The sequence below is a fragment of the Nicotiana sylvestris genome, chromosome 6 (assembly GCF_000393655.2).
Source record: "Nicotiana sylvestris chromosome 6, ASM39365v2, whole genome shotgun sequence".
NCBI classification, from domain to species: domain Eukaryota; kingdom Viridiplantae; phylum Streptophyta; class Magnoliopsida; order Solanales; family Solanaceae; genus Nicotiana; species Nicotiana sylvestris.
Genome location: NC_091062.1, coordinates 169,243,718 through 169,266,830, shown reverse-complemented (window position 1 = coordinate 169,266,830; position 23,113 = coordinate 169,243,718). Strand labels below are relative to the sequence as shown.

General features: G+C 39.6%; 3 protein-coding genes across 3 annotated transcripts; 1 reads left to right on the top strand and 2 right to left on the bottom strand.

Annotated features, from left to right (window-relative positions):
* Positions 1-6,847: 6,847 nt before the first annotated feature.
* LOC138871654 (uncharacterized) lies at positions 6,848-7,801 on the bottom strand. The gene has a single exon (XM_070149549.1). It carries the CDS (start codon positions 7,799-7,801, stop codon positions 6,848-6,850), a length of 954 nt encoding a protein of 317 aa, XP_070005650.1.
* Positions 7,802-17,857: 10,056 nt separating this feature from the next.
* On the top strand, positions 17,858-19,464 carry LOC104212209 (uncharacterized). Its single transcript, XM_009761428.2, has 3 exons — positions 17,858-18,198; positions 18,650-18,835; positions 19,101-19,464. The coding sequence occupies exons 1-3, from the start codon at positions 18,130-18,132 to the stop codon at positions 19,299-19,301; spliced, it is 456 nt and encodes a 151-aa protein (XP_009759730.1). The 5' UTR covers positions 17,858-18,129; the 3' UTR covers positions 19,302-19,464.
* Positions 19,465-19,579: 115 nt separating this feature from the next.
* On the bottom strand, positions 19,580-22,604 carry LOC104212199 (uncharacterized). Its single transcript, XM_009761419.2, has 2 exons — positions 21,071-22,604; positions 19,580-19,857 (listed from the first exon to the last, which is right to left on the bottom strand). The coding sequence occupies exon 1, from the start codon at positions 22,570-22,572 to the stop codon at positions 21,130-21,132; it is 1,443 nt and encodes a 480-aa protein (XP_009759721.1). The 5' UTR covers positions 22,573-22,604; the 3' UTR covers positions 19,580-19,857; positions 21,071-21,129.
* Between the last annotated feature and the right edge of the window lie 509 nt (positions 22,605-23,113).

Here is a 23,113-nt window from a genome sequence, read left to right as displayed (position 1 = left end):
CTATACTATTAAGGGAAATTGCAAAAGAAGCTATGAAGTAAAATGTGGAGAGTAAACTAAATATGTACAATAGGGGGTTTAGATGAATATACATAAGAGGGAATGAACATATACATGAGAGAGTAACTTTATATACAGACCAAGATCGAAAAATAACGAAAAGTGAAATAAATGGTAAAGTCATATACATACCAAAAGTGAAAAATAAGCATAAAGAACGAAAATAGTATCAACATTACAGACGAACTACCAAATCATCAAAGTGGGGCCATCCCCTCAAATGAAATCTAACATTGTCCTCAATGCTAACTAACCCAAAAATAAGCTCAAAAGGAAGGGTTGAGAGTAAAGGAAACTCTTTATGGGTCCTTTGTCTTCGGGTCCTATGGCTGCATGGGGTCCTGTTGCTGGGTTCCTGGATCACCTGTCTTGGGAGCCTGTGGCTGGCCAGAAGCAACTCCATTAGTCTCTGCTAGCTCAATCTCTACATCATCAACCCGGGGCATCACTCTCCTCCTCTTGTGCTCTCTCTCAATCTCCTGCTCCTGAACCTGCTTTGTCTGAGCCGCTAGAAGTTGGTCATGTAATAGTAGCTCCAATGGTAAGTGGTCTGCTTCCTTAATCTTCTCCACCTACCCCCTTAATTCCTTCACAGACCCCTTCGAGGCCCGAGTCTTTTTTAGCTTCTTTGTTTGGTTGCTCAGCTCTTGAAGTGATTTCCCTTGAACTGCTATAGCATCCATTATAAGCTTTTGGTTCTCCAGGAGATTCTTCTGGTTGTTCAGAAGCTCCTTGAGAGACTCCTCTATCGAAGCTGGCACTTATGGCTGTGGGGGAACTGATTGGGCTGCCACCGAATTGGATAGCACAGATAACTTAGAAGTTGTTGCCTGCATCCAGTTGTTGATACTGGAGAGTGTTTGACTCAATCTTTGGGCAATCAATGGGTATGTTGAGGAGGATGGAATTTCTGAAGGCATGGAAGTAGATGGTCCGGAGGCAGGATATGGTATAGCAGTGGAAGGCTGTAAATTAGTGACTACCACAACTAGCTCTTCAGACTGGCCAGTAGAAGTAGTAGCTTTGCCCTTGGATACCTTAGCTTTGGGGTTGTCTGGACCCTTAAAGTTGTACCATGAAAAGGGCATCTTGGGTTTTACCTTGACATCAAAATTTCTTTTTTTCCACCTCCTGACCTTCCAAGTACATGGTGAGGAAGTTCGGGAAGGGGTACGATCTATCACCTACATTGACCACTCTGGTGATCACCCTAGACATGATATTCGCGATATTGATCGGGAACCCCGCCATAATAGCAGCCACTATATTTGACTGGGATACCGGCAAGGTGTTTTTGTGAGTAGTGGGGTCTAGTCTGCTGCATACAAAGGTCTCCCAACCCTTTGCCTCAAAGTTTAGGGTGTTCCTCAAGATAGGAACCCCTATTGTCAACCATGCTGGAGTGGTATCCGGGAGAGCTAGGTATTATGCCAACCACGGGCGGGATGCATCATCCATCACCACCTTCTCCAAGTACAATGTCTCATCTTCATCATTGAAGCCCAGGTATTCATTGATTATTTTCCCATCAAACTTGACTTTCAGGTTCCACACCATAGTCACTTTTGTGTTCTTTTTTATGTGGGAGGCATTGGCGTATAATTCCTTGACTAGTGTTCATTAGCCTCTGACACCTTACTAGTGAAGTAATCCCATCCCACTCACTCATTGAAGTGTTGCTTCACATTGGGGTTGTGAGGCAGAAGATCCCGCTCTATGAACTGGCGCTCATGAATAAGTGACTTTTGAGGCCACCACTCCCTAAACTTGTGATATGCCAGCTCATTAACAAACCTCCTTTGCCACACCTCATGGTTTCTTATCCTTTCCACACCCCCGGTTTGGGTCTTACCCCCTCCCTCATCATCCGATACTTCATCATCTATTAGATCATGTCTAGGTGACGAAGCTGTAGGTGAGGTTGAAGTTGAAGACTTACTAACCTCTGCTGAGCCATTAGACGACTCAGCAGAAGAGGCAGCAGGAGAAGTAGGAGAGGCTGGGGGTGTAGGTTCATCTCTCAACCTATGTCTCTCCGGGAAATTGGGTACATATGCTAGCATTGAATCAGACTCTGAGGCCTCCCGGGAGGGCAAATACTCACTCCCCTTGGAATGGGAAACAGCTCTATCTGCAGCTCTGATGGTCTTCCTCATTTCCCTAATTGATTTCAGAACTGCTGGGGTCAATTTAATCTATCCTCATCCCCTACCCGGGGAGGACTCCGCTTTCCCTTTTTGTTTTTCACTGCCTCTACTAGATTTAACCATTATCTGCAAGTATAATCAGTTGAAAATTATTAGTATGAATACTAGAAAACGCAGTGCAGAAAAGCAGTAGAACATTTGACAGTTCTTGAACAAAATAATAAATTGCGAACTGCAAAAAAGAGAATGCGGCCGCAAAGGCTGCAACGCTGGACCGCAGAAAATGCATCACGGCCGCGGAAGTGTAGAGATCAGACTACCCACCCTCTAATTCTATTTCATCGTGGATCACGGAAAAAAGAAGGGTGGTCGCGGTAGTTGCACTGCTGTCCGCGAAAAATTAACCGCAGACACAAACCCTCATTTATATCTTTCTGAACTTGATCATCGTGATCGCGGTAAGTGCACCGCTGACCGCGGAAAATCAACCGCGGCCGCGAAAGTCAAAATCGGGCCTAGAAAACCTAGGGTTTCAGTTGTTCATGAATTTACACATTTTTAAGCCCCACTAGGTGTTCATTAACCAATTCCAACAATCTAAGTCTAATTTTGATTAACATTAAGAAACCCTAAGTCAAAACTAAAAGAAAAAGAAAGAAGAAGAAATAAAAACTATCAATTAAAAGAAAATAAGTAAGAAATTAAAGACCAAGGAATGAGTGGAATTACCATATGTGAGATGAGTGGTGAAAAATAAAGTCTAGTACTTATGTCTGTGCAAACTAGGGCGTGGATGAACAGTGGTATATGTTGTTTGAAAGTGAAATGAGCGAAAAGTGTTAAAGGGGCCCTGAGGTTCTATTTATAGACAAACCCTGGGACCCATACAATCTTACCTAGCACGGCCGCAGTAAATACTAGGTTCGCGCTTGTGAAGTACAGAAGGGCTGCCCGATTAAAATGATTGCGGACCGAGGGAAATTGATCGCGGCAGCGATGAGGCACCATTGACCACAATAAATGCACCGCAGATGCAACTGAAACGTCAGAGAAGTCTCATTTTGGACTTTTCAATCCCGCGTCCGCCATCAAATTCCGCCCCCGCGATAAGGCCACCGTTGTTCGCAAAAAATAGTAGCGGTCAAACTTCAGAGAGCAAAATTTTTCCAGCTTGACCTGCACTGCATCAAACATCCCTAGACACATCTCACAACCAGTTAGTTCACCAACAAATCCTAACTACAAAGAAAACCAAAAAAGAAGAAAACACATGGGTTGCCTCCCAAAAAGCGCCTGATTTAACGTCGCGGCACGACACAGGTTACCATCAATCACTTGAGATGGATCATTGCCACCACGTGGCTGTCATCAAACTTGCAAAGATAGTGCTTGACTCTGTTCCCATTAACTCTGAAGATTTCACTATTTTTGTTTTGCAAGTCAAGAGCACCAAACGGAGTCACAAGCACCACTTCAAAAGGTCCACTCCATTTTGACTTAACCTTTCCCGGAAACAATCGTAACCGAGAGTTGAACAAAAGAACCAAGTCACCCACTTTGAATTCCTTGCTATGGGCATACTTGTCATGTAAGTACTTCATCTTGTCCTTATACAAGGACGAGCTGGAATAGGCATGAATCCAGAACTCATCAAGTATATTGAGTTGCTCCACCCAGAGATTTGCTGCAACATCCTATTCAAGATTCAACTTTCTCAAGGCCCATATGGTCGTGTGCTCTAACTCAATCGGGATATGGAAATCTTTCCCAAACACCAACTGATACAGATACATACCAATCGGAGTCTTGTAAACAGTCATGTACCCCCACAAAGCATCATTCAGTTTCTTTGACCAGTCAGTCCTATTTGCATTAACCGTCTTTGACAATATGTTCCTGATCTCCCTATTGCAGACCTCCACTTTCCCACTATCTTGAGGATGGTAAGGGGTATAAACCTTGTGATTGACACCATACTTTGCAAGCAAAGTGTCAAATGCCTTATTGCAGAAATGAGACACTACATCACTAATGATTGCTCTAGGAGTGCCAAACCGAGTAAAGATACTTTTCTTGAGAAAAGCCACAACACTCTGGGCCTCATTGTTGGGTAAAGCCACGACCTCAACCCACTTTAAAATATAACCAATGGCCACCAGAATGAACGTGTTACCACATGAACTCATGAAAGGTCTCATGAAGTCAACGCCCCATACATCAAATATGTCAACCACAAGAATAGTGGTGAGAGTCATCTCATCTTTCTTTGAAATTCCACCTGCTCTTTGACACTCATCACATCTCTTCACAAGCTCACATGTATCCTGTACAATGTAGGCCAACAAAAACCACAACTAAGCATCTTTGAAGCTGTCCTCACCCCACCATGATGACCAACATAGGGGGGGGAATGACACGCATCCAAAATACTCATTTGCTCCTCTTCTGGAACACATCTCCGGATCACACCATCATTACAAATTTTGAACAAGTAGGGCTCATCCTAATAGTAATCCAAGCTATCTCGTTTAACCTTCTTCCTTTGGTTAGAAGAGAGCTCACACGGAACAATACTGGTCACAAGAAAGTTGGCAACATCCGCGAACTAAGGCATGATATTCATAAATACAGAGAGGAGTTGCTCATCAGGGAATGAATCATTAATTTCGAGGCTATTACGGGGCCTCCCTTCCTCCTCCAAGTGGGACAAGTAGTCCACCACTTGGTTTTCACACCTTTTTTTATCAGCAATCTCAAGGTCAAACTCTTGAAGCAATAGAACCCATCACATCAACCAAGCCTTGGAATCCTTCTTTGTCATCAAGTAGCGGAGTGTCGCATGGTCAGTGTGAACTATCACCTTGGCACCCATGAGATAAGGCCTAAACTTCTCCATTGCAAACACAATTGCTTGCAACTCTTTTTCCGTTGCCGTGTAATTCACTTGAGCATCATTAGTTGGTTTGATTGCATAATACACCAGGGTGAAACATCTAGCTCACTCTTTGACTCAAGACCGCTCCTACCACAACATCGCTTGCGTCACACAAGAGCTCAAAAGGTAAGCTCCAATTGGGTGCGGTAATAATGGGAGTGGTTGTCAATTTGTACTTGAGAAGTTCAAAAGTTTTCATACATTCCTCATTAAACACGAACTTGGCATCCTTTTCCAATAACTTGCACAAAGGATTCACTATCTTAGAAAAGTCTTTGATGAATCTTTGGTAGAACCCCGCATGCCCAAGAAAACTCCTAACCCCCCTGACTGAAGTAGGAGGAGGAAGCTTTGAGATCACTTCAATTTTAGCCTTGTCCACCTCTATGCCGTGCTTTGAGATCTTATGGCTGAGGAAAATTCCCTCCTCGGCCATAAAGTGGCATTTTTTCAAGTTAAGCACAAGATTGGTCTTTTCACACCGGGCCAACACCTTGTCAAGATTCTTTAAACATTCATCAAAAGAGTCATCCACAACACTGAAATCATCCATGAACACTTCTAAGAAGTCCTCCACCATGTCTGTAAATATAGCCATCATACACCGCTAGAAGGTAGCCGGTGCATTACACAAACTAAAAGGCATTCTAGAAATTGCAAAAGTGCCATATGGACACGTGAAGGTGGTTTTATCCTGATCTTTCGAAGCAATAAAAATCTGGTTGTAGCCTGAGTACCCATCCAGAAAATAGTAGAAGGCATGCCCAGTAAGTCTATCTAGCATCTGGTCAAGAAAGGGCAATGGAAAGTGATCCTTGCGGGTCACTTTATTCAGCTTGCGGTAGTCCATGCACACCCTCCATCCTGTGACAGTCCTAGTGGGAATCAACTCATTTTTCTCATTGGTAACCACAATCATACCACCCTTCTTCGGCACACATTGCGCTGGCAAAGTCCAAGAACTATCCGAGATGGGGTACATTACCCCTAATCTAACCACCTGGTCACCTCCTTTTTGACAACTTCTTGCATAGCCTCATTCAGCCTCCTTTAATGTTCCACGGAGGGTTTGGCATCATCTTCAAGTATAATCTTGTGCATGCAAAAGGCGAGGCTTATTCCCCGAATACCAGCTAGAGTCCATCCAATTGCCTTTTTCTTTCTTTGGAGCATCTCCAGTGTTGTATCTACCTACACGTTAGTAATACAAGACGAAATAATAACAGGTAAAGTTGAACTAGGGCTTAAGAATTCATACCTGAGGTGTGAAGGCAAAGGCTTCAACTCCAGAATGGGAGGTTCCTCAATTGAGGGTTTTGTTGGTGGAGTATTTCTATTCTCAATATCCAAAGAGAGCTTTCGAGGCTCATAAGAGTAAGAGCTCATTCCATGAAAAGCATTGACACACTCCACCTGACCTCCATCCTCATTTACATCAAGGTTCAACAAGACCTCTTCTAGAGGATCCTCCACATTGATCATTGCACTAGTATCATCAACTATAACCTCCGTGACAAGATCCACAAAAGAGCACACTTCAGTACTATTCAATTGCTTTACTGATTTGCACATATGAAAGACCACTTTTTTATCACCCACCCGGAAGGTGATCTCCCTTACTTCTACATCAACCAATTCCTTCCTAGTTGCAAGTAAAGTCTTCCCAATATTATCGGAACCTCATAATCGACTTCGCAGTCCAGAATCACAAAGTCACAGGCAAAATAAACTTCTCCACCCGAACAAGAACACCATCAATAATATCAAACGGCCTTTTCATTGTTCTATTCGCCATTTGCAACCTCATTGAAGTAGCCCTCGATTGACCAATAACCAAAGTTTTGAACACGTAGTAAGGCATCAAATTGATACTTGCTCCCAAATCACACAATGCCTTTGCAAAATCCGCACTCCCAATGGTACATGGAATGGTGAAAGCGTCGGGATCTTCAAGCTTTGAAGCCATCAAGTGCACAATTGCACTTACTTGATGAGTCATTTCGATGGTCTCACAATCCATGGATCTCTTTTTAGTCACCAAGTCTTTTATGAACTTGGCGTAACCCAGCATTTGCTCAAGAGCTTCCACCAAAGGAACATTGATTGACAAGATTTTCATCATCTCAATAAACTTCTTAAATTGGTTTTCATTATTTTGCTTCGCAAGCCTTTGAGGGTAAGGTGGAGGAGGACTTGGCAAATGAGCCTTATCCTTGGGCACTACCATTTTCGGTATGTCTATTACGTGTTCCCTAGACGGGTTCACGTCATCTTGAGTCTCCACCTCATTATCATTGATATCAATTCTCACTTTCGCATTCAAATTATCTTCACTCACTTGATCATCAACTATAGAAACATCATCATCTTGTACTTCAACCTCATCACTCTCAATTTCCTTTTGCTTGGAGGTATTCACATCACCACCTTGACTGCTTCTTGTAATCACCGCCATTGCATGCCCGGTGTTTTTCACACCCTTCGGGTTTACTACCGTATTACTAGGTAGAGCCTCCTTAGGTCGAGTATTCAAAGATTGCGAAATCTGGCCAAGTTGAACCTCCAAATTTCGGATTGAAGTATTGTGGGATGCCAACTGGGCATCAGAGTCGGAGTTCTTCTTCATCATTTGTTCAAACATCATCTCGATCCTTCCCATATTATTGTTTGACGAGCTCAGACCTTGGGATGGAAATGGAGGTGGGTTATTTGGTTGTTGATACATTGGAGGCCTTTGAAAGCTTTGCCCCTGATTCCCTTGATTGCCATTATTCCAACCCCCTTGGTTATTGTTTCCTCCCCAATCGTTGTTGTTGCCACTCCAGTTGCCGTGGTTGTTCTGGTTGCCCCAATTCTGATTGTTATTCCCCCATTTGCTATTGCCTTGTTGGTTTTGATTCCCCTAATTTCCTTGGGATCTCCACTGTTGTTGTTGGTTAGGAGCATTGCCCCTTTGGCTTTGGTAATTGTTCATGTACTGCACTTCTTCACTTTCCTCATCATAGCCATCATCTTGATTAAAACCACCACTACCTTGCTCATATTGATCTAAACTACCTTGACATTGTTGACCTCTTTGTCGTCTCTTGTTGACACCTTCCATAGCATTTACTTGTCTAGGAGCTTGAACTTGTTGCAACTGAGCTTTTGCCAACTAGTTCATTGTTGTAGTTAACTTGCTATAGCCTGGCCATGATCATTGAGCTCTTTGTGCAACTGGATGATAGTGGGGTCACCCTATGATGCATTGGCTCGACTTTTCCAAGCTGAGGAAGTATCTATCATCTCATCCAATATCTCACACACCTCAGCATAAGGTTTGTTCATAAAATTTCCCTTGCTAGCTGGTTCACTACACACTAATTGGTCGTGTTAATGCCACGGTAGAATGTCTGCTGAATCATTGCTTTGGTCATGTCATCGTTCGGACATTCTTTCACCATTGTCCGATATCTCTCCCAGATCTCATGAAGTGATTCATTAGGTTCCAGTTTAAAGGCCAAAATCTCATCTCTCAAAGTCGCCATATGCCCTGGCGAGAAAAACTTAGTTGTAAACTTGTCCGTCAACTCATCCCACGTAGTGATGGAATGGTTGGGAAGCCTTTCGAGCCAGTCCAAAGCTTTCCCTCTAAGTGAGAAAGGGAATAATCTCAATCTCAATGCATACTTTGACACATTTGTTTGCTTGCTTCCCCAACAGGTATCCACAAAGCCCTTAAGATGTTTATATGCATTCTGATGGAGAGCACCTGTGAAATACCCTCGCTGCTCCAATAAAGTCAACATCACATTTGTAATTTGAAAATTGCCCGCCCGGATTCGGGGTGGGACAATTGCACTTGCGTATCCTTCATTTGGAAGCACCCTAGGAGGCACTCTTGGAGGTGGCGGGGGAGGGTCTAGAACATTGTCATTGGCCTGGAGGCCTCGTCTTTGACCTTAAGGTACTAGAGGCACCTCATCCTCACCATTATCATCTACCTCCTCCCCCGGCAGAACATTTCCAAGGGGATCATTGTTTGCCATTTTGTACCTGAATTGATGACACACACAAGTTAGTAACACAGAAGGAAAGAAAAATAAGACATAAAACTAGTCAGATAGATAGCCAAAACCGTTTAGCTCCTCGTCAACGACGCCAAAAAGTGATCGGCTCCAACCCTACACCACTATAGAGTGGCAAGAGCAGTCGATGCATCTTTTACCCGAAAAGTCATGATGGAATCCATAGGGAGCTAAGATATGTTTGGAGTTAGATTCCTATCTAATCTAGCAATGTGTAGTGTTCTTGATTGCACTTCTAATCATTCTTTTGTTTGTTTGCTATTTCTAATTTAATACAAATGATGCACGAAATTAAGCTAAGTAGATATTTTTATAGGATTTTTTAAATTGGTAAAAAGGCACTAGGGAATTGACTTACTCCTAGGTGAGTATCTAACGGGATCTAAAACTTAGGTCAATAATATTATAGTTGGTATCATGATATAGCCAATGCACGTAGCTACTCACTCTATACCTCTCGGTAGTTTGAGTGACTTGCCCTAATTGGCTTTCTTAATCCCAATTGGGTGTTCAATTTGTGCAAGCAAAGTTAGCTCAAGTCGGGTATTACTATCTCTAGGTTTAACACTTTAATTAGGGCGATCAATCTCTTGAATATATCTCAATTCCTTATTGACCTAAGTTTCCTAGACTTAAGCTCTCTTTCTCAAGAAGAGCCTAAGTCAAAAAGGCACAAATTAGTATTTGCAACCATCAATTCAACATAAAAGGCACAAATGAGGCCAAATATCAATCACCCATAAACATCTAAGCCCTAAAATAGCAGACTCATTAAATACCCACACTAGGGTTGAGCCACAGTCATAGCTAATGGGTTTAGCTACTCATAATTAAAGAAGAAAACATAGATTGAGATGAAATAGAAACCATAAAAATTAATTACAAGAAAAAAGTCTATGACTAGTTGTTAAACAAGCTCTAAAATTACTCAAAAAGTCAAAAGTAGGCGGTTCACATGCTCAGCTAAACAAAAGATGACCTAAAAATCTGAAAAAGAACTATTTATACACAGCTAAATTTTCGGAGAAAAATGCCCCTACGGAGGTACCGCTGACAGCGGAAAATGGATCGTTGCAGCGCTTGGACTACCATGGCCGCATAAAATCAAGCGCGGACCGCAGTCTTCAATTTTTAGCTTCATACTTAGTTCTCTGAATCTGGCTACTGCTGAGGGCGGTAAATGCATCGCGTCCGCGCTAAAGCTATCGTTGTCACGTAATTCCACCGCGGTCAGCGGTGACTTGATAAGATCATAATTAAAACTCTCTGATCTTTGCCACTGCGGACCGCGAGATCAAGACCGCCTCAACGGTGGATCCTCCGCATCCGCGGTTGATTTACCGTTGTAGCGCTCAGTTGACTCAGCTTTGACTTGTGCAGGTTTCACTCCCTTTTGAGCTAATTTTGACTTTCTTGTCTCTTTTTGACCAAACACTACAAGCAAGTACAATAAGTTAGTTTTTGGGAATACTTGTACACACTTTTAATACAAAACTCAAGACAAAAAGGACCATAAAATAGCCTAAAATCCCTAGTTATCATCACACTGTATGGGGTGATGCACCATGTGGGGCGGTAGTGGGGAAGTTCAGAGAGCGGATTCTGATGGGATGCAGGAAATTTCCACAAGTGCGGCGTGCTCCGCGCCGCCCAATGTGCTGTGTTATTGGGAATCCGCAAAAATGCAAAACATGAACTTTGTAGCCCTTTCTAATATCTTTCCAACGATATATTGTGGAGCCCAAACAGAGTTCTGAGCAAAAAGTTATGTGTATTTTACTATACAATGCATTGTATGCCCGCTCGATTCTTCGTTTCGTTCTTAACTATCATCCATTGATCCCCGAACACGATCCCGGTTTGATTATGTGGGCTTTTACTCAGACTTCAAAGCTCCAAATTACTTGAATTCATTCCATAATAACTACATAGCTCGGAATCACTCCTATAAGGCATAAAATACACAATTAATACAAAACACTAGCGATTAAAGTTCAAACTCAACTAAAGTGCAGTACATTAGAGTGTAATAAGCTACTAAAATATGCAATTATAGCCTATCATCAACACCCCCACACTTAAATCATTTCTCGTTCTCGAGCAATCAAACTACACTTTATATAGACACGACCTTTTTAAACAATTCTCCTAACTCATCACACCAAGAATATTTAAAATAGACTAAGCACAAAACCGTAACATCTTCACCTCAATATTTGACTCACAAGTACCACGCATTATTCATAACTCACTCACTTACTCTAACATAGAGGTCACTAAAATTAACTTTCCTTCATGAATCAAGAGCCCTCACATAACAAAAGAGAGCAGTTCCACACAATAAAATTTAAGAACAATTAGGAACTCAAGATTTAAAGAATTCACTCGCTCTCATAAATAATATTCATATGCCACAAAAGATGCACCATAGGCTTGTCCGTAATATACTACTCTACTAATCGAGCTCATTCAGTCTAGGATCAAGTAGGACTTTATTTGATTGTAATGTAGGCTGTAAGACGGGTAGGATGCCTTTAGATACAAGAGTGACTACACCTCCCTAAGCACTTTAACACATACACTTTAACATTTAAAACCCCACACTTATATCAAATTATAACCCCACCTTCACATCAATATATATATTAACTCCATACTTCTTTAAGCACAAGTATATCACTAGCCACCACCATCAAGAAATATTTTTCACAACAATACAACTAATTTTTTTTCTTTTTCAATTCAAGTGGCTTTTATTTTTTTCAACACAGTGCACTTTTCTCCTTATTTCATTAGTTCCACTCAGAGGCCAAACCACCACCCCACACTTTAACTTTTACACAGTTCATAACAATTCAAGTGCTCATGAGAGGTGAAAAATTTCAAATAGATGGTTAATTCAAACAAATGAGTAAGGCTTGTAATGTGGTTACCATAGAAATAGGATTACAGGTTCAAAGAAGTTAACTACGATACATAACAATTAGGCGGATAAAATATATATCTGGCTCAATAAAAAAATAGCTATATCACTTCCAAAACTAAATAAAATTACTATTTTGCTTTGCAAACACACGGGGCAAGTTCTAGACATCAAATGCAATGCACTGAATACATACAAACCTTACACACACATGGCACATAACTCACTCAGGATTGGACTCATCAAGACACTCTAGTCAAAGCAGTTAAGCAAAGTTAAGGTCATACAATTTAAGGTACTTCTACAAGAGTCAAAAATTGAGCCTATGTGTCACAACCAAAGTACTGACTATTCTCAAGGCGTCACAAAGCTCAGAGATATTGCTGCAATTCATTTCATCTCACACTAGCTCATACTCCTAAAAAAATAAAACTAACTACACCCGGTTCAAACAAAACTTTTGGAAAAGAACTGTGGCACAAAGAAAAATCAAGGGGGGATTACTACACTACCTACAAATAAAATTATTTTTTAAGACTTAAATCCTTCAAGAAAAAAATTAATTAATTAAATTAACACAACTAAAATAGCATAGAAAGTCACTCAGACAATCTCCTCACCCAACACTTAAAATTGTGCCTTGTCCCCAATGCACACTATAACTAATAAGAGGGTAAAAAACTCCCTGGTAGGCCAAAAGCGGAAGCACTAGCAGCTCATGAGGTACTCAGACTTCTCCCAAGCCTGGTCCTTCGTGCAGGTACCTCACACTTAGTTCCAACCATCTGGTTTGTTGTTGCATCCTTCCAATAATTTTGCTTTCCATGCTCCTAGAAAATTAAAAATTGACACTACAAAAATAATACAATAATAAATAAAATAAAAACAAAAAAACAAAATAAAATAAAGGAAAGTTGTAAAGCTGGGTTGCCTCCCAACAAGCGCTTGATTTAACGTCGCGGCGTGACGCGAATCACTTTCTACCTCCACTTTGAACTTATGAATTGGACCCCAAGTTTTGATTCTGCTCTATGATCATGCTTCTGGGGCAATACAAATAGTTGCGGGCTAAAAATTAAATGATACTTTATGAAATTTTTGGCTTTCAACCGAGGAATGTCACTTTGCGTAGGCGGCCTTGGAAATTTTAGAATATAAGGCTCATCTACCTCATCTTTTGACTCTTGCATTGGCTCATACGGCTCAGTTTCCATTTCACCATCTGAACATAATGTAGAGAAGTGTTTGGAATAAGGTCTCACACGCTCAAATACATGAACTTCAAGATTTTTAACCTCCTCAACACCAATCACACTATAGTCAACTAAATTTGTATCTTCAACATCCCTGGTTGACTCTAGTATTACTTCTTCAACATCGGGATCCTCAAATTCTAGCTGGTTAGAGTGTTGGGGTTCTACTTTGGACCCCTCCATTGACCTCAATTTCCATCTCTAATGCACACTGCTCCTAGCTACTATCCACAATACTGGTATATTGAGCATTAAAAGCTTCAACTAGTTGACTCACTTGAGCCTCCAAGTTGCGAATAGTTGCATTTTGCCATTGTACCTGTAGTTGTATCTCATCATATTGTTCCACAAGGCACTTTAGCATATCCTCGATCTTTTTCAGGTCATCATCCCTGGGTTCTTTGTTCCTATTAACTTCACAAGAAAAAGAAGAACCATCAAAGTAAGAGGTTGGGGGAAGATAAGAAATATAAGCACAACCATGAAAGTGACCATCTTGACCACCACACATATCACACACATTCCACATATAAGATTGAGTTGGTGCACATAACTCGCTCTCGGGAATATTTTGATAATTTTTCTCTGGGTGGTTTCCTCCACAATATGTATAAGGAGAATCAAAAGTAGAATTTCCAACATCAAAACTCTCATAATTCCAAGATGTCATGTCTCTCTAGTAAAAAATAAAAAATAAATAAAAAATAATCAAATACAAAATAACAAAAATAAAAGTTCAAACTTGTAACCTAGAAATATGTACACCTACAGCTACACCGTTAGTTCCCCGGCAACGGCGCCAAAATTTGATCATGCCCAATTATGCCTTATAAAAAGGACTAAGCGGTCGTTGCAAATATAATCGGGTTTACAAGTCCGGAGTCGAATCCCACAGAGAACTAAGACTTAGCTACAGTTGTTCAATATCGCTAAAAACACAAGTCCAAACCTAATTATAAAGATTATAATGTTTATTTTTATCTAATTCACTAACAAATACTAGAAAGCAGTAAAACTATCAATTAATAAGGATAAGGATTGGAGATAAGATTAAGGAGGTATAGAGTTATGATTTCCCCTATTGTCGGAATCATTTCCGCTACATTTTCTATAAATTAGCCTAAGTATTCTCTACCAATCACGAGCACTCTGACTGTCGTAACTCTCTCTCGAGTAATTACCATAATTACAAGACATATTCTCCCGAATTATGCTAGCTAGCATTAAGTAAGACTCACTCGGATTGCACCCAAGGTTTCGTTATCTCTAATCTTACCTTTAAACTCTTCGTACTGATCCCTCACATACGTTAGGAGTGATGTTGTTCAATAACTACCTAAATATGCACTCTTTCCCAAGTAATACATATTAAATACGATTGAGAGCTCTTCAACCAACCACAATAATAACGTAGTTGAATAAATAGAGAAAATACTACAGCAAATCTATATTAATGTAACAGGAAACTTATCCTCCAATAGGTTCCATCAATACCCTAGATAACAAATTAGCTATTCATAATAGTATGCATAACTACAATACTAGAATTCATAACCAATAATGAAAATAGGAAGAAGGAAGCGAAAAACTCATAGAAAAATTCTCCGCCTTGCTCCTAGTGTGTTCTTGCCTTCTTAGGTCGAATCCCTGATCACCTTAGCCTCCTTAGGTCTAAATTATTGTCAAAAGTATGTCCCTCGTCTCAAAATAGCGTTTTTACATATATTTATACCAAGTAGGGTCGGACCCAGAAGAAAATACCTTCTCCCGCGCAAAATAGGACAATCACTTTATAAAATTTGCACTACCATGCCGCATGGGGCGACGCACCATACGGGGCAGCAGTGGGGAAGTTCAGAGAGCTGATTCTGACGGGATACAGGAAATTTCCACAGGAGCGGTGCGTGCCGCACCGCACTATACGCCGCGTTATTGGGAATTCGCAAATATTCAAAATATGAAAATTGTAGCCCTTTCAAATAGCTTTCCAACGATATATTGTGGAGCCCAAACGGAGTTCTGAGCGAAAAGTTATGTGCATTATACTAGATAATGCATTGTATGCCCGCTCGATTTTTCATTTCGTTCTTAACTATCATCCGTTGATCCCCGAACACGATCCCGGCTTGATTCCTTTTACTCAGACTTCAAAGCTCCAAATTACTTGAATTCATTCCATAATAACTACATAGCTCGGAATCACTCCTGTAAGGCATAAAATACACAATTAGTACAAACACTAGCGATTAAAGCTCAAACTCAACTAAAGTGCAGTACATTAGAGTGTAATAAGCGACTAAAATACGCAATTATAGCCTATCATCAGTAGCATCGGAGAGTACTTTTAGCGCGGCAAAATTTCAAATCGGAGATCATAGAGATTCATTAGCGGAGGACAACCTAGAGATTTCCGTATTATTCAGAGATTGGATTAATTCAGAAAGAAGAAATCTTGGTTTTGAAAAATTAACCACTAGGGAAGAAGACTTAGCACTGGGAGCGATTACGGCCTAGAACTCATGGAACATCAATCAACATTGCCAATTCCACAACAATGTCCGAGAGAAATCATTGATAAGTTACAACGAAGCTATATGGGAGCGTACTAATATTAGTATGATAATTTGTAATTGGCTACTAAGAGGCCTAGTTCAAACAGAACCCTTCCTACAAGGTGGCTGCATAGATTAGGTGCTCCTCAAAAAAATTATATTTGTATGTGAGATTTGAAAGTTCTATTAATAAAATAAAAGATTCTAAGCGTTAGAATCTTTTTTTATGAATTGTCTTACACTCTTACTTAGTTACTTAATGGTTTGAAATTATATTAAATAAATTATAACTCTATTATAATTACTAGAATATTTCATTACAAGTCATTTGTTTTAATAAACAATTCTTTACTTAGTTTCCTAATTCCTTATAATTTATTAAGTTTTAACTTTTATGTTTATTAAATAAGTCCAAAAACTAGCTGTTGCAAACTTTAAAAACTTAGTCATTGTCAAAAAATTAGTTGTTGCCAAACTTAATGCTTAAATTTTTTTTTAAAACGGCTCACTTAAGGCCTGCGAAACCGTCTTGTCCCGTCCCATCCCGTTTGTTAGCGGGATGGGATGGGCCTACCGTTTCGTCCCGTTTCGTCCCCTCCCACCATCGTCCCAGCTAAATGTCGTCCGTCCCGGCCCGTTGGACAGCCATAGTAATGTATAAGGGCGTATTTGGTTGTTTTTTATTTTCCCCATAATATATTAGGTTATTTCACCCGTTGCCTTAAAATTTTAGTTGGATGTTCATATTCTTTTTACAATAATATGAGTTATTTTAATCTAAGTGAATGATGCGGGAATAAATGTTCAACTATTTACAAACAAAGAAATTTAGATCTGTCTTCTTAATATGATCAACCAGAACACTCCTATGCACACATATCGTTTATGACTATAAACGATGTTTAATTACTTCAGTTGCATATAATTATGTTCAATGATATTTTACTATATCATGTATAGAAATAGTAGTAGTCTGCTATGCTAGGTAGTTTGGCCCAACTACTTAAGTGTACCCAACTTAGATAACTGTTCTATTAATCAATAATTAGGAGTTTAAATGGACTCTGTAAATACTTTTGTCACTGCCAAAAAATTGCCCATGGGTTTGCAAAAAAATGTTTATACTAGTATTTGCTTTAAAATTGTATTACTTTCTATACCTAAGGGTTTTCAAACAATAAATTTTAAAAGTCTTTGCATATTTTTTAAACTCCACGTCAAATTCAATAATACTACATAAATTGGGATGGAGGTAGTATAAGCTTGTCGCTAGAAAAAATAGTGACAGTAATAAATAAAGCATCTTGTTGTAACTATTGCATCTACTATAAATTATAATACCATAAAACTTACATGCCAAAATTATGTTAGACCTTAATATATAAACACATTTGGTAGTGCTTATATGAGCAAATTACTTCAGGAGGCATAATCCCTTATGTGATAGCTTAAAGAGAACATGCAACGCCCTGATGTATTACCTTTCTGCTCCGGTTCCAATCTTTTCATTCTTAAAAAGAATACACTTTTTCATATTGTGAAAAAGTTTTATTTTACTTTTATTAACATGATTTCATAGTCGCAAAAATATCATGACAAGCTATAATTACAATAAGTTTTAATAATCTCTGTATACCCAATTAAATAGGTTCACTCAAGTAAAATTTTATTTTTTAAAAATAACAATAAATATAAAAAGGGGTGCTCCCATTGCGTGGTACTCCATGAATTGACTCATAAAACTATAGAAGAGATGCTGCGAGAGGGCCCCAGTGGAGGAGACAGAGACAACGAAGAAGGAATAGATTGCGTAACTAATTACAAATAGAAGTCTAACCCCCACTTAAACAAAAACACATCACATGACAGTTGGGCTAAGTTCCTACCTCAACTTAACTAACAGCCTCTGTTTTTTTCTTTACTCATTTAACAAATGATTCTGTCGAACCAACACTTTTGTTCTTATCCTCAGCTTCTCAACTTATTTACTTCCAAGATGTAGTAAAATTAACTAACCGATCATACAGGCAAAACCCAACTAGCTAAACCCCACCTTGTTACTTCTATCTCCCTTTCATTCTTTCTTTCTCTGAACTAATATCTAGAGAGAATAGAGTGTGTGTTAGAATTCTTTAGAGAAGAAGAGGATCAAGACACACCCTTTTGGCTTTTGGGTGCGGCGTTGTCATAATATGGTGGGCATTTTTTCTAGATTTTCTGTTGGCAGATCAGCTGGCCATCGTCGGACTCAAAGTGCACTTGTCAGCTTCCCTCTCTCTTTGTTTTTACGATTTAGATTTTTTGATATACTGGAATTTGAGGTTGACTAATTCTTGGGTTTCAGTCTCTAAATTGTGTCTAGTTTAACTGTTCTTTTGGTGCCTACCTTTGGTCTTTGTTTTGCAATTCATTAAAATAAAGCTTGTTTTGATTTTTCTTTTTTCCGATGAATTGACTGGTTATACTCATTGTATTGATTGTTAACTTGTTAAACTTATCAGTGGCCAAGTGCTGTAATTAACCACTCAACAATGTTTCATAACTTGAAAACACAAGAATAATGTCTTCTAGCTGTAAACGAATGGATCCCAACTGAAAATTTCTCGGAAAGCCATTTTCCTTTACGCAAAAAGTCAACTTAAGACTTCTTTCCTAAGCGGAGATTTATATCTGATTTAGGTATAGCAATTTGTGATCTAATTTCAAATGCAGGATGAAAGGGAAGTGTTTCCCCCAAATTCAGATGCAGTAGATGCTGCTACTACAGCTGGAGCTCCCTCTGTTACGCCTAATGGTATTGAAATTGCAGTCGAGTTCAAGCCAGTGGAACACCCTATGGAGCCTCTCAATATTGATCGACCAATTCAATGTCCATTTCCAGAACCTTCAACATTGAATGTAAGATCTCAAGTCTCCCTACGTCCATAGAGAAGTACTTAGGTCGACTGTTTCTGTTGGCATAATTTTACTCCCAAGTTAGTTCTGTTTATTAAGTGGTGGACTCAATGACTTTGTTTTGTGCTTGAATGCGGTAATGGAAATGAGGAATATGATGGCTGGTAATAGTAACAACATCATTATTAACCCATTGGCTCATAAATCTTGTTACATTACAAGTTACAACTGCTGATCACTAAGGATTTGTATATTTCGTCACTCACAGGATGGAAGAATATGGAAAGAGCGAGTCCCTGCTGTGCGAATTAGAAAGCCTGATATTCCAGTTATGAAGGAAGGAAGAGCTACCGACTCTGAGGCAATTCGAACAATACCTAGACCTCCCATGAATCGAGTTATTCTTCCATCAATAAGTGCACCTGAACATAGTCTGCTTAAACTGCTGGAGGACTCTGGGATTTGTTGATGGATTGCTATACTAAAGAAAGTTGATACTCTCAGCTCGCCTCTTTCGACATATCCTTCTTGCTTTTTCAATTAAATGCTTGGTATAGTGTATTCCACAGGAAAATACAAACACAGTTTCATGTAGATATTTATAATAATAATAAAGGAAATCTTTTCTGCAATTTACGGTACTATATTTAGCTAGCTTTGTATCTTTTATATCAGTGTCGATCGATTTTATGCATGTTCTAATACACTGACACTGATGTAAGGGAGGGTAAGAATGTTACAAGAAGATGACAAAATGTGGATAGTTCTTCTTGGAGAAACAGGATTCGAAACGTTCCAGAGGTAATATTACAAGACTATCCACATAACTAAGCACATCATTTATACAGTTAACCAATGTGGATGAGATGAATGCACGGTCCGAATACTTAAACCCAACTCATTTCCTATTTCCCTTATCAATTCTTCTTAGCTATGCTCAGTGCAAATTCTTGGAGATTTTATTATCTGAAGTCTTCATCACTTGACATTTCCTCAGTGCAAAATTATGACGGACTTGGTATGAGCTGTACAATAATAAGTTGATATTCAAAACACAACTAGAACTAAGGAAATAAAAGGATTCTTCGTTCATTGATAAGCATGATACATACTACCAAAAGATAAACAAATACCAACTTTCATCAACCTCAAAAAAGCTTAACAGTGACTCTGGGATAAGAAGAGCTAACAATCATTTAAAATGTGTTGGTTATCAAGCAAGAATCACATTCACTACATTCTCACCGTGAATTTTCAGCCTTCCATTTAACTGTGCCCAGGGAATAACCACATTTATGTGAAAATCCTCTCTAGGACCGGAAAAATCATGGTCGTGATTGAAGGAAGTAGGTGATTTATCCCACTTATTTCATCCAAAAAAAAAAAAGCATGTGGTTCTCCATGTCTTTGCAAACATAGAACTGCCGCTTTTTCCTTCCACCCCACAACAAGCATACAACATGGATGATAGGAAATGAGACAAGCCAGGTGTTTTTTTATGCGATCAATGTTTATAGAGACATAGAATTGATAGTTTTACCACCACCCAACGAACCTCCTTATCTCACCTCTCTCAGCCTTTATGATGTGAGGAAAGGGTACAACAAACAAGAATGTAGAAACAAATGAAGGACATAAATCTGATAAACAGTGACCAACTCCTTCACATTCTAGGAGAAGTCTATCAAGGAGTCAAATTACTTTGTCAAAATCAAGATTCAGCTGATTGAAAAATCCCCTAAAAGCCCACTATATTTTACCTATTAAATATCTTAAAAAGCAGGGATATTGTTCTTCAAGAAAACATAATTTATGCTGAAGTATAGGAATAAATTTGGTCAGCTGAGCTTGCAGCTAATCTTTTGGGGTTGGTCAACAAAGTGATGCACGAAGCGAAATAGCAAGATACAAACTTGCAACTCTCTGCTGGGGTTGGTCAATAGAAAGAAGCATGAAGTGCAGGAGCAAGATATATGCTTTCTTTAACTTTGTTATTGTCCCACGCCATCAGATTTTTGGACACCAAGATACATAGATATTAATCACAAGAAGGATACTAAACAAATAAAACCACTAAAAGTCTAAATGTAAGGGGAAGGACCATATTACAAATTAGTCATGTAAAGTATACACTTGGACAAAGCATCTTTTCGTGCTACTACATAGAATATATAACTACCATTCTGGCAGTGACTACAAAAAAGAGGCCTCAACAGAAAAAATGAGGAAGGTACTCACTTTGAAGTGTAACACCATTTACGACGACAGCAGTGTACTCAGATGGAACCAAAATTAGCTCAGCATTTAGAACATTTGATGGCACTGTTACCATTACAAGATTGACTAATTCTTTGTGAAAGTCGAGCCGGCTTCTTGGAGTAGCAAGAATTCCACTCCCCACCATCCTGAGCATAATAATCCATCGGATAATCAACGAGTACCCCTTCCTTCACTTTCTCACCTCCATTATCACAAGCACCGGAAGATTCATTCTTTGAACACTTCAAAGCTTCATCGCAACATACATCTGAATTCACTGCTTTCTTTCTTTCCCACCACCCAGACAAATCACCCAATGCAATCTCGGCCTCAAATGGCGTAAGCAAAGGCTTAGTAAACGCATCTCCCCAATCAATCGACAACCTAGGACACGCGATCTGAATCCAAGCATCTACTGCACCCTCAAATAACGCAATCCTTGTAGGAGATATCTCTGACATCAACACAACTGTCCAAGTCATCCCCTTCTCCGCCATCTTCTTCTCCAACCTATCCAATATCCTCGGATTCCCTTGCCTACCTAATGTCCCGAGCACTATCCCCCAATTCTTAGCCTCCATCCTTGCCTTCTCAATCGCTCTCTTTCTCTCCTCCTTCATTCCCTTATGATCATACTCCTCCAAAAACAACTTCCCTACATACGGATCATACCTATACGTCTTTATCCCCGGATTCGCTATCATAAACGCCTCCAAATGGAACCTACCATCAGCTACAAACACCAAAACCACACTCTCACAATCAGAAAACTTGTGCATAACACTCGGGGCAGTACAGCCGAGTACTTCCCCAGCTGATAAGGGTTTAGCTTGAGGGATCAAAACCTTAAACCCTATTTTTTCCAACTCGGGCTTAACAGCACGAATTGCACCAGCAAATTGAATTGTTCCAGCCATAATGATATTGTCATAAGTACTAGTATTATTAAAATTGAGCTTGAGTTCATGTAACAACCTGTAGACATCGATTGAGATTTCGACGAATATGTAAAGGCAAGGGATAGTGGTGGAATCAATAGGGACGAGGCAGCTATGGCCGAAATGGATGAGGAGATCGGCGGAAAGAGCTGCGGCGGAGAGGTCGTCGACGCAACACGCGCCGTAAGTCACGTCGCCGAGGATGAAACAGTGAGCGGCGGAAGTGAATGTGGAGATTATATCGGAGATGATGAGGGAGTACATGAGGAGACCCTCGGGGAACTGGAGGGCCACGCGCTTGGCAACTGAAGTGCGTACGCGCCATACGCATTTGTGGATTTCAAAGTTGTAGTTTTGAGGTAGAAGGGATATGGCGGCGTTGAGTGCTGCGTCGTTTAGAATGGAGTCTGGTATTTGGTTCTTCACGAAACGCTTCGGGCGTGGCCGACTTGATTGCTGCAGTTGCTTATGGTCGCCTGCCTCCGCCGCGTCAACCGCCGGAGTAGGCTGTACCGGGAGAGGGTCGCCGAGTTCCTTCTCCATTGTTTTGTTTGTTATAGCCACGGAGACTAATAATACCGAAGCTTTTAAATAGGGAAGCTTTGTATATTAATACAATATGTATGGTTGTTACACATTGTATCGTATTTACAAATTACAATGTATTTTGATTTTGATTTAAATTTTATTATTCCGTATCATAAATTTATTGTCGTGTAACGATAAAAAGTGCTACTTTATAATGACTGATTTGGTATGGTCCTATTATTATCTTGTTTTTTTCTCTCGCCTTGCTCTTTATTATTATTAAATAATTATTTATCCAACTTTTTTATATAATAATTCTACTTCATACCCATAATTTTTGTTTATAATACTTTAAGTTTATTCTTCATATTGTTGGTACGTGACAGCATAAAACAACGACAAACGATATAATTTATTCAAACATTATATTCATCAAAATATGTAGTACAATATAACACAATACAGTACGATACATTATGAAACGATATGTAACAACCATCCAAACAAGCTATAAAGCTCTAAAATTTAAAATTTATTCCTCGTCCAAATACAATCT